At 39.7% G+C, this 16,499-nt stretch overlaps 1 protein-coding gene across 1 annotated transcript in view; it reads left to right on the forward strand.

Moving 5' to 3' along the window:
- SLC1A1 (solute carrier family 1 member 1) overlaps positions 1 to 16,499 on the forward strand; it is a 65,434-nt gene that overhangs the window by 37,225 nt on the left and 11,710 nt on the right. The window contains exons 3-9 of the mRNA XM_054986951.1: positions 8,235 to 8,327; positions 8,886 to 9,000; positions 11,241 to 11,283; positions 12,243 to 12,350; positions 12,865 to 13,049; positions 14,037 to 14,144; positions 15,471 to 15,593. Coding sequence (XP_054842926.1) covers positions 8,235 to 8,327; positions 8,886 to 9,000; positions 11,241 to 11,283; positions 12,243 to 12,350; positions 12,865 to 13,049; positions 14,037 to 14,144; positions 15,471 to 15,593 — 775 coding nt within the window. The remainder of the gene's footprint in view (positions 1 to 8,234; positions 8,328 to 8,885; positions 9,001 to 11,240; positions 11,284 to 12,242; positions 12,351 to 12,864; positions 13,050 to 14,036; positions 14,145 to 15,470; positions 15,594 to 16,499) is intronic.

The raw sequence follows: 16,499 nt of genomic DNA on the forward strand, positions 1-16,499 counted from the left end.
CATACCAAGATCCCTAAATTCAACATTGACCTAGACTTTGTGGGTTTCATCACAGGGGAGGTTTTGCAAGCACATACAACCTCCATCAAGTGCTTCCTTGTAATTTGTAAAATCACTCTAAGTGGTTTATATACTCCCCCTTCCATAATTCAGCAGGCTTTCCTTTCATCATACAATCATTCAATAATTAGAAATCATGACTGAGAGAATCCATTTAAAAGACTGCATGAGAATTTTTTTTTATTTTTCTCATTCAGATTATTACTATTTTAAATAAATTCATTTTATTTTTCTTAAAATAAAGCACTAAAATCAGTTGACAAAAGAGTTTAGCTTATCATTTACTGGCTAATCCAGGCACCTCTTTTATACACTTCCAAATTCATGTATTATTATTTATTTAGATTTGTAAATTTCTGTGCCAAGAAGGCCTTGAGGCATGTTACAGTCTTTATAAATACAAAAATACTGCTTGTGCATATGTAGTCTCACTCATATTACCTGTTTTCCTCAAAAATATATTTCTTATGGCTACATAAATCTTAGTGAAACCTGTATAAATGAAAAGACTGAGGAAGCTACCATAGTCAAGAGCTGAAACAAAGTTAACAGTGCACTTTACAAAATACTAAGTTTAATTTTGAAAAGAAACTTGTAAAAGCTCCAAAATGATGCTGGGAAACTTTTACAGGCTGCTAAAATTGGCCCAATGAAAGGCACTCTACGGGATAGTTCCTGATCAGTTTTAAAAAGTATTTATTTATATCTAGCTCTTTCTTGTGATGCCTTTCTCTTTTGTGTTTGGAAAGGCCTTTTGTTCCCTCAGTCATCATTTGAGAAGTAAAATTGGAAAGTAAGCACTGCAGTGTTTTAGATGCTGTGCTCGTTTTGATCCATTGTAGTTCACAATAAAAACATCAGGGAAAGTAGTAATATCTTGAGTCCAATTTGAGTGGTGGCTGTCATTCAGCATATATAGAGGATAGTCATGTAACTGCATTGGCAGGCACAAAAGCAATAATTCTGCTCCTGTTAATGTTCTATGGGTTTATGACCATGTTGCAGTTTGATCTGTGATACACCAGATGCCACTGAGTTTTGCACATCAGTATTGTTCATGTGAGACCTTAGTCCAGGCTAAGTCCAGTCACACTAACATTTTGTGGCTGTTTGTGGGATAACCACATCATCTCTGGAAAAAGCATAACTGTCACCTCTCTTAAATGCTGAGATTGTTAGCTTTGCTAGGAAGAAACTATGTTTGGGGCATTATGGATGCAATCCTAAGGACATGTTCCTGAGAGTAAGCCCTTTCTTTTAAGTAGACCTGCTTAGGTTTGCTCAGGGTGTATAGCAAATTGGCCATATCACCCTGTTAAAAAGTTCATAGTGTAACCAGTATTTTAAGAAATCAACCTGCTTTGTCAAGCAGCACTCTGAGGTGATTGTGTAAAGCAGACCTTATTCCAGGAGAACTTATTTCAGTGTTTGTTTATGCTTGGGAAAATACTAACTACATTCTTAAATAATGTGGCAAAGGAAAGGATTCAATTGCTTGGGGATCGGACTTTTGCCTCTGTGTCTATATCTCATGCAGACTCAACAACAACCCATTGTCTGTCTTGGGAACAGGCCAAGTATGCAGTATGAAATCCATCACAGTAAAGAAAGGATTTATGCCATGATCATCAAATATAGCAGTGTTGGCAAAGGCAGTTAAACAGGCCAGGCTTTTGCTGATTCTGTTTAATTACCAATTTATTGTGTGGGCTAAATGGAATGAAAGAAGAAATGGAACCTGTCAGTCTCCCTCTATTAGCTCAGTGACTTCTTGTGGCCATGTTAGAGGCTCTAAGAAAGGGATGAGGGAGATCTCTTGACATACATTCAGTGATGACTTTCAGATTGAACCTTTTTAAAAAGAAGGTGGTAGACTTCAGGTCTGTCTGAAACACACCCTGGATGGTGTGCCCCATACTCTTGCATTGTGGGGGACCAAGCACAGTCACTCAGCAAAGGGAATGAATTCCTTGTGTTCAGGGATACAATTTCCTTCATTATTATCTTATGTAATCCAGAATTGAGCTACGCTTAAATAAAACCTTGTTTTGGGAATCAGACCTAGCAAATTTTGTCAAAATGCGAGCACCCGTTGCAGGGAGGCCCGGCTCGGCTTCCGCCCACTGTTCCGGTCTTGTCCCATCCTCTGCGGCCTCCAGCCTTCCCCAGCTCACCGGGAGCAGCCTCGCTGGGGTCAACTGCTGGGCTTGCCACTGTGGCCCACAGCAGTTTGCAGCGTGAGGTGTTTGCAGCAGCCTTTCCGGCTTCCCCCAGCCAGGCTGCCACGGTTGGCCACAGCCCTCCGCTCCAGGGTTCTCTGGCTCCCTCTCCGGGCTCCAGGTAAGTTGTGGGGCTGCTGTGGGGGGTGAGGGGCTCTCCCTCGGTGGGGCTCTCCTGGTGGGGCCCCGGCACTGCCGGGGTTAAGTCCCGTGGCACCAGACAATAAGTCCTGGAACTAGTAGAGCCTTTTAAAATGTTTAAGGCCAGCATTGAAGCAGCCAGTCATAACTCAGAGTGGGATTTACAATTTTCCATGGAGACCTGCCAGTAGCGCAGGAGAAACCATCAACACTCTTGGACAGACAACTGTCTCCTAGCTGTACAGGAGCAACAACATTAATCTTTTGGGGGCAGGGACATGGCAAGATCCTTTCCACCCCTTTATATAATGTATCCTATTACATCTTTATCCCTCAGTAACCTTGAAAAGTGACACAAATTTAGACAGATTAAGGGAGTGGTCTGATATTATGACAAATGGTGAAGCCAGCTTCGATACCCGAAAGAAAAGAGACAGAAGAGCCCACTTGTATGGGCATGGTATGCAGGGTTGAAAAGTGCATCCAAATAAAAGCAACATTATAAGGAGTAGCTTCTAACAGCAGCATGATAGGGTAACAAGATTCCTTTGCGGTGGCATTCCCCTTGCAACACCAAGAGGGCTTTTCCAAATACTTGATTTATTCCTGATTTTCTTAGCAATCGATCCCTAAACATTGGAATCAATTTGGATCTTCTGCATGCCTGCCCTCCCTTTGCATTTTTACAGTTGTGGAGTCACAACTCTACATATCTTAAATAATCAGGATTTTCAAGTGAGGGTGCAGTCGACATTGGTGGTATCAAAGACATTTTTATAAGCAATGTAATAGGGTCTATAAATTCAAATCTACAAATACTTAAAACAAGCAAAAATCCAATACAGAGTTGAAGAAATGCTGAAATGAAGCATAAGCAATTCTAAGATTGACATATTAAACAACATAGAAACTACCGAATAGGATCATACTTACAGCAACAGTCAGTACATAGTAATAAATTCGATAGCCCTATCACTAAAACTAATGCATCTCTTTGAGACCACTTCTTTACAATGCAGCCCTCCTACTTGAGTAAAAAGCCCTCTTGATTAATTCAAGTTTTGAATCATTTGCAGAAAGCTAGGAGAGTAGGAGTTCTCCTGACCTCTTCAGGTAGGCTTTTCCATAAGACGAGGCCACCACAGAGAATGGGAAGCTGTTAATTTACCCATGTGCAAAGTGGCACCTGCAGGAGCCCGTGTTCAGATGAGCGAAGCTGCTATGGTGGAACATAGAGAAGCAGTCCCGTAAATGTGATGGACAAAGGCTGTAAAGAGCTTTGTATGTGATAACCAATACCTTGAATTGAGCCCAGTAACTGATAGGTAGCTAATGGAGTGACTGCAGAATGGGAATATATTAATGCTCCTAGTCTCGGTAATAACTGAGCTGCAGTATTCTTCACCAACTGGAGTCTCAAGTTAACTTAGAGGGGAGACCTATGTAGAGTGCATTACAGTAGTCAAGTCTCCGTGTTCCTATGGCAAAAATCCAGATGGCCAGCTTTGCTGTGCTGAGGTAAGGGACCATCTTCCAGGCAAGATTGAGCTTACAGAAGGCATTTTTGCATCTGCCTTCACTTGCTTTTCTAGATAGGAATCACATTTGTCTGTGTTCAGTTTCAATTTGTTTGTTTTCAGTCATTTGACCAAGCTGTCAGGCAATGACCCAAGATTTCTACTGCATCCCACAATGATTTGGATACTGAGATACAGAGCAGGGTATCATCTGTATATTAATGGCATCCAATTCCATAGCTACGAATGAGCTCTCCTGAAGACTTTAACATAGAGGTTGAATAACACGGGGGGAAAGATTGAGCCCTGTGGAACCCCACACGGTAATTCCCATTCTGGAGCTAGCTGGTCTCCATTCTATGAGAAACTATTTAACCAGTCCAAGGCATATCCCTTGATACACACTTCTGCCTCCAAACACCTCAACAGGCTGCCATAGTCTACTGAATCAAAGGCTGCAGATAAATCCAGAAGGAGTGACAAAGAAGCATGGCCTTTGTCTACATTCAGGAAGAGATCATCAGCTAAAGCTACCAGAGCCATCTCAATCCCATAGCCTGGCCTGAATCCAGACAGAAAAGAGTCCAAAGCACCTGAGTTGTTCAAGACCTGGAGGTGATCAGCTACTACTATCTTGAACACTTTTCCCAGAAAGGGCAGATTAGAGACTGGGTGATAATTGGCCATGTCATTTTTGTCCAGGGATGGTTTTTTAATTAGAGGTCAGCTAACCACCTGTTTAAGTGGTTATCTCAAGATGCCCTGAGTTAGTGACTAATTTATGATAGACCTCAAGGGCTCCTATATGTGGTCCTTACATAATTGTAAGTAGCAGCCTTCACAGATGCCAGGATCCTTTCAATATCCATCGTTGTAACTTGGTCAAAGTGGTCCATGAACACATGCAGAAGTTTTTGCATGAGAAGGGCTAGAGACTTTTTGAAAAATGAAAGCTAAGAATTCAGAGAACCTGCAGCACCTCTTATTACAATTGTAGGTCAATCTGTCAATATGAAATTGACAATTTAAAAGAATCTAAACAAAATCAGGAAGGGGGAATGGAAGGGGAGAGGAGGAGTGGTTCAATGATGCGTCCAATCATCAAAAGTTGGAGGTGGGTGTGACAAACAAAACCAAAAGAAACATTACACACGAGGAAAAAAATCAACTCATAATTGGCTTCCAGAAAAAGATCGGGGTAGAAGTAGTCGCAAATGAACTGGGAAAAGAAGGGAAACCAAAAATCTCAAAGCAAAAGCTACAGGCAAGAGAATGCATGCAGAACTCAGGAGATAAATCGAAGCAATATGGGGCTAGAACCACTGGGGAAAAACCCATGCAGAAAGCTCCAGGATCTTGTATATTAAACGGCATCTCCTTGCACTTTATGATCCTTGTGAAATTTGGGAGTTCTAATAGAAGAGCTTTATCTTTCTTTTTTAAGTTAAAATATTAGCATTTTTAAAAAGCAGTCTGAAGTACCTGGGCAGATGTTCTCAAGCAGAATTGTTTATTGATTAAGTGTGACATAGAGAGAGGGAGAACTGCCTTAATGTTTTTTAAAAATGTCCCAAACAAAATGTGTCTCTTTGAATGTAGTATCAGTTATCACACACAAATCCATTTGCTTGGAATTAATGAGAACCTTTAAGTCCCTGCTGGTCATTTCAAAATTAGTTTCCCTTTCTGCTTTTATGCCTCCCCCATAGCCCCCCTGCACCACCCTTTTGGCTCCTGGTTCCCTTTGGAAACCCTAATTTGACCTTGGGTTAAGTTCATTATGCCATTTGTGTTTGGGGTCATTGTTATTTGAGTGGCGTTTATATTAAATGGGAAATACATTGCCAGCTGTTACTTTCTCTATCAGGATAAAATTGTCATGGTTTGTACTCCTTATCCAGGGGAACCTAATTCCCAAGTTTCAGCTAGATTGGGGAAAAAATCTCTCTTCTAGAAACAATGAAATATACAGTGGGTTGTATCCCACCTAAAACTTCCTTTGGGGGGTGGAATTTTGTCAAAAGACCTTTGTCTTTAACCACCACCACCCCATACACTCCTTATATCCATCATGTTGTTGGCTGCCAGCAAGGTATTTACCCACTACTTCAATGAGGCTGATGTCCAATAGCTGGAATAGCACCAGCAAAGACCTACAGAGTTATGTAGAATGAGGCCAGTGATTCCGCAATGGAATTGGAGACAACATTGTGCACAGAAACTCCCAGCAAGAAAATGCTGTGTAGCACTAACATGGCTAAATGTTGTAATTGTTCTGATACAATGAGGTCCCTGTCAGGAATATTTCCACACGTGGCATGCATGGTCTTCATAAGGACTTTAGATCAACTGTGCGCCTGGAGTTCCATGGTGGGAATGTAATTCCCAGGTAATTGGAGGCCCAGTTCTGATCGAGACCTTAGTGACTAATTAGTGACAGACCTTTCTCTCTGAGCTGTTTTCCTGCCCTGAAATGCCTCTGGGGAGCTGCTGTTCGCTTTGCTGGGGAAACTTATATGTACTGATGTCTACACTTAAATTTCCCCTGTGGAACAAATAACAGTTCCTCTGGTCATTTTAGGTGCAGAAAATAGTATGTGGTGGGGAAGCTTCTCCTCACGTTCTGTGGCCCCATTCCAAATCGGGTGCCCACATGCCTGGGAATTGAGTTCCCAGAATGGAATTCTAAGTGCGTGTCTGTTGACAGCCCGTGTGTCTATCACATGGACTTTGTAACATATGAATTGGCCTTTGAGTCACTCTCTCATTTCATTTCCCCTTCAATGCCCCTTGCTTTTCCACAGAGACTTAAAGACTTCCTCCAGCCTATGGAGTCTTCACCAAGAGCCACTTAAGTCAGAGGCAGGCTCCTTAGGGTGAAAAATGGCTTCAAGTGGAGTACTAGGATACATGCTGATGGCTCAAAATATAGATCCATATGTCTAACACCCTGACATGCATGACCAAAAAACAAACAAACTCTGAGGAGTTTGAATCCAGTTACTTAATTAAATGGTAATTTCTTTAATGGGGGGATCTGAGCTCTACAAACTTGTTGTGTATTATCACTGGTCATTTTTTAACAATTACTCATAAAACTCAAAACAATCACATTACAATTTATAATCATACATTTGCAGGTATACATAAACGTACAAACTTTCATGTTTTCTTTTTCCTTTCACCCTCTGTTGCCTTCTTCTTGTCCTCTCACTTAAATGTGGCAATTCCTTTTTTCCCAATTTTTTCCTCAGTTTGGTGTTCAGCAATATTCTGAACCCTGTGTGACCTTTGACCTTTGGGCCTGTTGCATTTCTTTCATTATCAACACAAGGGTCGTTTTCACACCTCTTTAAAATAGCAGGATACTCACTGGAAGGCTGCCAGTTTCCTCACACGATTTTTGACACCATCCATTTACAAAATGCCTCGAAAGCGCCATCATCACTGCCTGCCTCCATTTTGTAAACAGATGGCGTCAAAAATCGTGGAAGGAAGCCGGCAGCCTTCTGTGAGCACCCCGCTATTTTAAAGACGTGTGAAAATGGCCAAGGAGCAGCCTTAATTAGACTTAATGATATTTTATTTGCTTCATTTATATGCTGTCTTTGTTCCTAGTGGGACATCATTCTCCTCTTCTTCATTTTATCCTCACAACATCAGCCTTTTGAGTAGATTAGGATGAGAGAGTGACTGGCCCAAGCAAGCTTCCATGGCAGAGAGGGGATTTGAACTTGTGTGTCTGAGATCCTAGTCTGACACTCTGGGCCAAGATACAAGTGATGAATGGCACAGGTTGGACACTTGTCAGCTTCCCTCAACTGCATCCTGGTCTTGCAGCTTGGCTCTTTGACTGCTGGCCAATGGACTTTTCAACTGTCACTTGTCCAACATTCCGCCAAGCTGCCTGCATTTCCCATCAAAACTTGAGGGAAGCTGACAAGTGTCCAACCTGTGTCATTCGTCACTTGTAGTTTGGCCCTCTAACCACTAAACAATGGTATGCTCTTGAGGAATGGAATGCTCACCATTAGCAATTATAATTCCAGGGAACCTCCATGTTCACAAACAATATATCTTTCATTACTAGATATTGGAAATGGGCAACAACGGAAAGCCATCACCTTCAAGTCCTACTTGGGTGGTTCTTGAGGCTCTTGGCTATTGGAAACAAGACAAACCTTCATGTATGATCCAGAAAGCTCAGTTCTTACAGCATGAATATGAGGAATACAATCAATTAGTTTGTAAATGTACTGCTATCTAATTCTTTTTTTTTTTTGCGTAATCTCCTTAGGTGTTGCTGCTTTGGATTCTAGTGTTTCTGGCAAGATTGGCTTGCGAGCAGTTGTATACTACTTCTTCACTACAATTATAGCTGTAATCCTAGGTAATATGCAGTCTGGTAAAGTTTATAATCCTTAACTGTCACCAAACCCAGATTCTTGGAATGTACGAACAAACTGCCATAGACATTTATAAGAATATCAACTTGTGTGGGAACCGGATTAGGCCCGGTTGTCACTGGTATTTCTATATAAAAAGTGTATTTATTTTTAGAAGTATGCAGTAAGTTATTTTCTGAAGTTGTGCCGTAAGATAATATTCGAATGGAAAACCATGAGTTTTGAGGAGACTGGTCATGGCAGGAATAACTCAGTAGTCTACTTGCTATGGACAGCCACAACATTTAATAAAATGTCTTATGGCCATGCCCTATCCATTGGCAGTACTGAATCACCATCAAGTTCCACCATATCCCATACAGGATATAATGTGATAATTTCAAGTCAGAGAATAATAAACTGCCACTAAACCCGGATGAGTCAAACTCTAATTTCAGGGGTGGTACACACCTGGCCTGCTGTTTTCCACACAGGAGACACAAACAATTTGGCTTTCTACAAGATTTCCATCATTCAGAACAAAGAATTTTACTCCATTGCAGGGATCGTACTGGTTGTGACCATCAAACCAGGAATCTCCCAGAACGCTGAAGAAATTGATAGAATGGGCAGCACACCTGAAGTATCTACAGTAGATGCCATGTTAGACTTAATTAGGTGAGTTTTTGAGGTTCTTTTCTATTGCTAAAAAAGATTGCACAATGAATGCTGGTGTCCCAATTTTGTGCTATGAGACAACACTTAACTCTTTTGCATACCAAATCTGCTGCGCTATAGAACTTTAGACAATAAATACATAACAGTGCATGATGGTACAATAGATGTGCCTTGAGGAAATATACAGGACAACAGCTGCAGTTTATTAGCTTTCTTTGTCTGCTTGACATCCTCGCTGTTTTCCAAAAAGGAAGCTAGCTTTTACTTTTCGCTTGCTCTCGCAAAATGATGCTTCCCTTGAAGCATCAAGAAGAAAGTGTTACAAAGCTTTGGACTTTCAACGCACTAATATTTGAGTGCAGCAGTTTTATCCTACTACAACACAATAAAATATATATGTTTATATCATGTGCACAAGTGAGAGAAAAACACTCAGGACTGAACCCCACAGAATAGTTCACAATTGGCAAAGCTTTCCATATTCCCCAAGCAGCCTCTCTTTTGTCTTCAAACTCCCCTCTGGACAGCAAAATGTACTAGAAGATGGAGTGCTGCAGTCACTATTTGGAAATAGGTAAATTCATCCCTTTCTCCCTCCTCTGCTGCGCAAGCCACAAACGGAAGAGGGAGAGCGTGGTGTGTTTGCCCGATTCCCTATCATCACAACAGTGCCCCATCGTCAGGCAGCATTTTGTTTATAAGGCTCTCCTGATCTTCAGGACAAACTACGGGCTGCTTGGGGATGGGGAAGGTGGGGAAAGACTTTACCAGTTCTTTTTATGGACTTTTCCACCACAGGAACCCTGACCTGGATAGCCCAGGTGAACCTGATCTCGTCAGATCTCAGAAGCTAAGCACGGTCAGTCTTGGTTAGTAATTGGATGGGAGACCTCCAGTGAAGACCAGGGTTGCACAGGCAGGCAATGGCAAACCACCTCTATTAGTCTTTTGCCATGAAAACCCCACCAGGGGTCGCCATAAGTCAGTTATGACCTGAGGGCACTCTCCACCACCACAGGAAAGAATGGTCTGAGTTCATCTGCTAAAACGTCAGTTGATAAAAGCTGTACACAAGAATTCCACCTTAAATTTGTATAGCCTGATGCACTCTTAACAGTGCAATTTGAAGCAGAGCTCCTCCCTTCTAAGCCCATTGACTTCAATGGACTTAGAACGGTATAACTCCGGTCTTTTCTGCACGAGTGATTTTTGCTACTTTTGGCCCCATTCCTCTTCAGGTTTTCTTTCGAATTCTGGACACTTAACTCCCCCTTCAGATTTCAGTGCGGCATTTCGAGATTTTTCTTTGGATTTTCTACCTGCACTTATTCTTCAATGTTTTTCTCCATGCAGTTTTGAGTTAGTTTTTTCAATCATACAGAATTTTCCTTTGTTTTTTCCCCTCCGTCCTCCCACTGCATGCCACTTCACTGGGGATTTTTTAAAAACCAAGCATAATGATATTATAATGCTATAATGTCATTATGCTTGTTTTTTTAAAAAAAAAAAAACTAGAGAGCCCCATGCAGGCTGACCCAGAGCTGGGACGTGGAGGCAGGCATTAGAGGCAAATGTTATGATGTTATAACATCATTAAGTTTTCTTCACAAAAGAAAATTGTGTCATAACAATATAATGATAGTTAATGTGTGTTGTGGTTACATGGATCTCTTTTAGGTTTCTATGCTTTTTGGGTTTAAAGTTCTGTGTTTAGAGTGATTCTACACCAACACTGCTTGCACACCATGTTGGATTTCTTTTTGCTTTCATTTCTCTTTTGTTTTTTCCCCTACTACTAACACCTTAGTGTTGGGCATCTTGGTTGTCGTAACATCATAACGTTGTGACATAATAATGTGGCATACATGAGAATAAAAGGAGGGTTGATGATATCCACATCTCACCACATACCCCCCTTTTTTCATGGTGGTGGTGTTGACAAAAAAAGATGATACCCACACCAGGATTAAAAGTAGCGTACAGAAAGGTATGTGACCAAAATGAATCTGATCCTTGAGGAGCAAACACTCAAAAAGAGAGGAGTAAATTGCTGGTGCAGAAAAGGTCTCTGCTTTGGATTGCACTGTAGTTCTTGGCCTTTTGGAGATTTCAAAAAACTTCATAGAATGTGTTCAGAGAAATGTTTAGAGACTAGAGAGTAATCATTTTTGACATGTTTTAGTGTTTCCTGAATCTGCTTTGCATTATTACATTGTGATATATTTTAAATCATTTTACAGGAATATGTTCCCAGAAAATCTTGTACAAGCCTGTTTTCAACAGGTAGGTTCAGTTTGAGTATTTATTAACACCTATGATATCGTTATTTCTGTAGGGTAAAAGATAATATTTTGGATATGGGCACTGTGGAAATTAACAAAATTAACAAAAATTGAATCTTCATAACATTAAGCTAAGGAATGCTCATAGCTGAGCACACACTCAAAAAATCTGCCTCTCTTTTCAATAGCCATTGCTTCAGAAAACATTCAGGAACAAAACAGCATGTGACCATACCATCAGAAATGACATTAAAATTAGCTAAAGGGTGTCACCAGCAGCTCCCTTTTTCTAGCGGCACAGAAATATATTTTGGACAAATCTGTCTCAGCATTGAATTAAAACCCATGATGTCTCGTATTAGTTGACAAGAAGAAAGGCAGCCTCTCAAAGGCAGGATTGTTTGCAGCCTCTCTAACTAGGAGTAAGCATTGAAATAATGGTTACCTGAGTTATGATAGAAGAAGAAAGAATTAAGGAGAATGAAGGGAAATGATGCCCAAATGAATTATTCCAGTGCTTCTTCACAGTGATTTTCCCACTGAAGCCAAGGTCCAGTATGTTTTCAGACAGCAGGTTTTCTAAGCTGGTTAAGGATAGTTTTATACATATGTAAAGAAAAGCATTACTGTTGCTATGACAGAACAGAGACTATTAGGGAGCAATTCTAAAGATGTTTACTGAGAAGTAAGTCCCATTTTTTTCAGTGGGGTTTAATCCCAGGAAAATGTTCTTAGAATTGCTGCCATAACCCTTCAGTTATTTGTGATTTTTTAAAATAATGGACTAACAATTATTTTATCAACTATTGTTATCATGTTGCAACAGTGAATGGTATGCATAAGATTTCTGCCCTCTATTTAAATGTCATGCATCCTAAAGTATGCTTTTAGAATATAATCTTTCCTTTTCCGTTTGCCTTCTCCTTTATATTGCAATATATGTATTTTCTTACCTTTCAGTATAAAACCAAACGTGAAGAAGTAATTATTACAAATGAAGCAGACAAAAATGGCACTGTTCCTACAGAAAATCCTGTTACAACTGTAATTCCAACAGAGACTTCAGAGGTATGGTTATCAGTGTGTGTTGTATAACACTAAACATAGCATAGGAAAGATCAGAATCTCTAGTGAGATTCTGCTTAGAAATATGGTCATTGATCATAAAGGGAAGCGGAACCAATCTACAAGATGAAGTTGTTGAAGACAGTGGCTCCTTGATTTATTAATTTCTTTTTCAAGATACATCATGTAAATAAGAGTATCTCAAACTATGGCCCAAGATACCAATAAGTTTAAAAAAAAAAGACTTTCAAATTGATCACCACCAGCCCCTCCACAAATGACGTTTCCTAACAGTGGCCATTTCCACACGGCTTACCTTGTTCCAAAAAACAGCGAAATCTCGCGCGAAATTGCATGAGAAGACGCTGTTATCACGTCTTCTTGCGCAATAACAGCGTCTTCTCGTGAGATTTCACTATTTTCCGGAACAAGGTAAGCCGTGTGGAAACGGCCCATCTTGTCAACAAGATGCATTATTGCAGCTTGGTAACTTTTTTCCTCCACTGTCAATCTGCAGAACAAAACAAAAGAATACAAAATTGTTGGAATGTACTCTGATGGCATCAATGTGCTTGGCTTGATAGTCTTTTGTATCGTCTTTGGAGTTGTAATTGGGAAAATGGGAGAAAAGGGACAAGTACTGGTGGACTTTTTCAATGCACTGAATGAAGCTACAATGAGAATAGTTCAGATAATCATGTGGTAAGTAAGATGGTATGATTTTCTTTTGAGCATTTGTTATTGCCTTCAGCAAAACAGCATTCACCTTCATAAATCCAAGAGAAAGCCTGTTTTAGAAAGTTAAAATGATTAATGGTCTTTTCCCTATTATTTCTAATGTTTCAAGTATTTGGATTGGAAGCTCTTCCCTATCTCTGTTAGCAACATGTCTTTAGCCATAATAAAAGTAGGGTATGTCTAAAGAACAACTTTATGATCTTTTTTGCACAGGCAATTTTTGTCGTGTTTGGCTCCATACCTCTTTGGGTTTTCTTCCAAATTCCGGACGATTAACTCCCCCTTCTGAGTTCAATGCGGTGACTTGGAAAAGAACCCTTGAAATGCCACATTGAACTCTGAAGGGGGAGTTAATGGTCCAGAAATCGGAAGAAAACCTGAAGAGGTGGGGAGCCAAACATGGCAAAAATCGCCCGTGCAAAAAAAGCCTATCTATGTTAGTACTTATATATTTGAACATTCATGCCAAAACTGTGCTTCAGTGTAACCCATGTTTTGAAACCTGTTTGCCAGTAAATAGTTCATAATTTTGTATTTTGTTCAACACCAGGATGAATATTTCAAAGCAGGCTCAGAAGTATCTGTTGCTGATACACTGAACCTAATGAATCCAAGATCAATAATCCTTTTAAAAAATCTTGTGGTTGTATAGAGTTTCTCTGTTTTGCAAAGAATCCAATATACATAATTTTGTTTTGGTTCTCAGCTGCCCTATCTTTATTTAAATGCTACTATATGTAAATGTTTAATATGAATATTCTAATGCCCTGATACAAAACACTGATCAAATATAAAGTAAGTTACAGAATGCCAATTTATTTCCATCATTTGTTATTCACAACCTGAAGATGCTGCAAATATATATTGTTAAGAATATTTTATTATAGGTATCTGAAATGACAATTCATCATTATCATAGAATTACCTTTTATGATTGTTTATGTATTACAGGTATATGCCACTGGGCATTTTATTTTTGATTGCTGGAAAGATAATCCAAGTTGAAGATTGGGAGATCTTTCGCAAACTGGGTCTATACATGGCTACTGTATTAAGTGGGTATGTTACTCCTTAAATGACAAGAAAAATGTAATGATTATTTTTCATTTTATAATTTATAAACAGTACACAAGTTTCTTCCATAGCTGGATGCAAAAAATATTAATTTCTTAAAATCTCTAATTTTACTATGTTTCAAAACCATTGAAAATATAGTGGATTAGAATGTCATTGTTTCATTTTCACTTGGGTAATATAAAAGACAGGTGTGTGTACATTCAGTACTCATCTTCTGTTTTCTTTTTCTCCTTTTGCAGCCAATAAAACTAGATAAATAATATCTTGTGGAGAGTGGGGAAATACTTTTTTTTACTCCCAAAGAGTCTGTTTTTCAAATTAGAAAAGAGTCTAGTAGCACCTTAAGACTAACCAATTTTACTGTAGCATAAGCTTTCGAGAATCACAGTTCTCTTCGTCAGATGCATGGAGGGTAAGAAGAAACTGGTCAGATATCTGTGATTCTCAAAAGCTTATGCTACAGTAAAGTTGGTTAGTCTTAAAGGTGCTACTAGACTCTTTTCTATTTTGCTACTACAAACTAACATGGCTAACTCCTCTGGATCTGTTTTTCAAATGGGTCTCTGCTCAGCTGTTAAACATTTCTCGCCTTACAGGGGTCTGCTTTCTGGGATTCTCTTTTTTGTACAACCTGATGCAGCAGTAATGGCAACTCTAGTTTCACAAAATGTAATGATAGACAAAGAAAATGATTCATTTCAAAGAGGAAAAAGACATCTCTTTAAAACCCATCTCCCCCCCCCTTTTAAATGCTAATAACAGCAAAAGTACCCGAGTTTCAATTAGCAAAACTAAATGCAGTCTCAAACTGACAGCTAAACTACAAGAGACAAATTACATGAGGATGCTCATGTGAAGGAAGTCGCAATGTTAACCAGGAAACGGAGTTTTAAAAGTGATCAGAAGGCTCTGTCAATTTCCTCTCTCTACAGAGCCAGAAAAGATCACTCCTCAGAGCTTTTTTTTCCTCTTTGCCTTCTAGAAGGGGAAGTGAAGCTGACAGAGCCTTCAGGAGGCAAAGAGGAAATTAGCAAACCCTCAGAGTAATCTTTGCTGGTTCTGTAGAGAGGGGACCCACAGGAACACCTTTGATGTCAAAGAGAGGGCATGAAATGGTAGGTAGAATCAGCAGGAATCTTTCTTCCTTCCCATGCTATTAAGTCATCAGACCTACATGGTTGGATAGTTGCCACTAATTCTAGAATAGTTTATTTCAAGTGCTACTATCTATATATTCTGAAATACATTAAAATCTTGTAACTAGGATTTTATTGAAAGATATTGCCTAACGTTTGTTTCCTTTTTCAGACTTGCAATCCATTCTGTTGTAATTCTGCCACTAATATACTTAATAATAGTCCGGAAGAATCCTTATCGATTTGCCATGGGGATGGCTCAAGCGCTTTTGACAGCGCTCATGATCTCCTCCAGGTAAGGGTAATAAATGTTCTTCTCTTGGTATTTGTGTGTTTCTTAAAATACCTTTTCAGCTATGCTCCACATCCTTACTTCAAAAAATGTAGGTACCTTTGTTAATCCATAGAAGAACTGCTGTAGCATAGTGGCTAAGTGGTTGGACTGAAAATCAGCACTCTTCTAGTTCAAATCCCACAACTGCCATGAGCTCTGCAAGTGGCCTTGGGTAAGCCACTCCTCTCAGCTCCCCAGCTTCTCTCAGCTCCCCAGCTATAATAACACTGACTTTGTTCACCACTCTGAGTGGGCACGAATCTGTTTCGAAGAGCGGTATATAAGCACACTGTTATTATAAAAACTGAAAACAATAATTGTGTAACGCTTTGTTATCGAGACCAAACAAAATAGCACAAAACAGCACAACTTTTTGTGTTCCCAGAACTCTCCATCAGGCTGGCTATTAACTAGGAGGGGACAGGAAGAAAAGATGTTTTAGAGTATCTCGGAAGAGTCCAAAAGTCTACAGTTTTTTTTAAAAAAAAAATAGAGGCCAGAAGCTTCGCAGATTTAATTAGATGACATGGAACTGGCTGTGAATCAGATTGCAGGATGCTCTAGAGTCTCTTGGGGATGAATAGGCAAAAACAAAGTCTCTCCCAGTGAAAATATAAAAACCAGCATGCCTCACACCAGTGCAGTAGAAAACACACAAGTCCCTATAAGGCTGAAGTACCAAGGGAAAAAACACAGTATTTTATTGAAGCAATAAAATAATTTGGGGCTATGCACTTGGCAACAAGTCTATAGAAGCCAAATTGGGTAGCATTATCTAGTAGTGTGAAAGCATATAACCTCCATAAGCAGAGTCCCATTAGTAGATCTGTCTCCAGTTTTAGAATACCTTTCTTGGATGGCTGAATG

This window comes from Eublepharis macularius, chromosome 8, assembly GCF_028583425.1.
Source record: "Eublepharis macularius isolate TG4126 chromosome 8, MPM_Emac_v1.0, whole genome shotgun sequence".
NCBI classification, from domain to species: domain Eukaryota; kingdom Metazoa; phylum Chordata; class Lepidosauria; order Squamata; family Eublepharidae; genus Eublepharis; species Eublepharis macularius.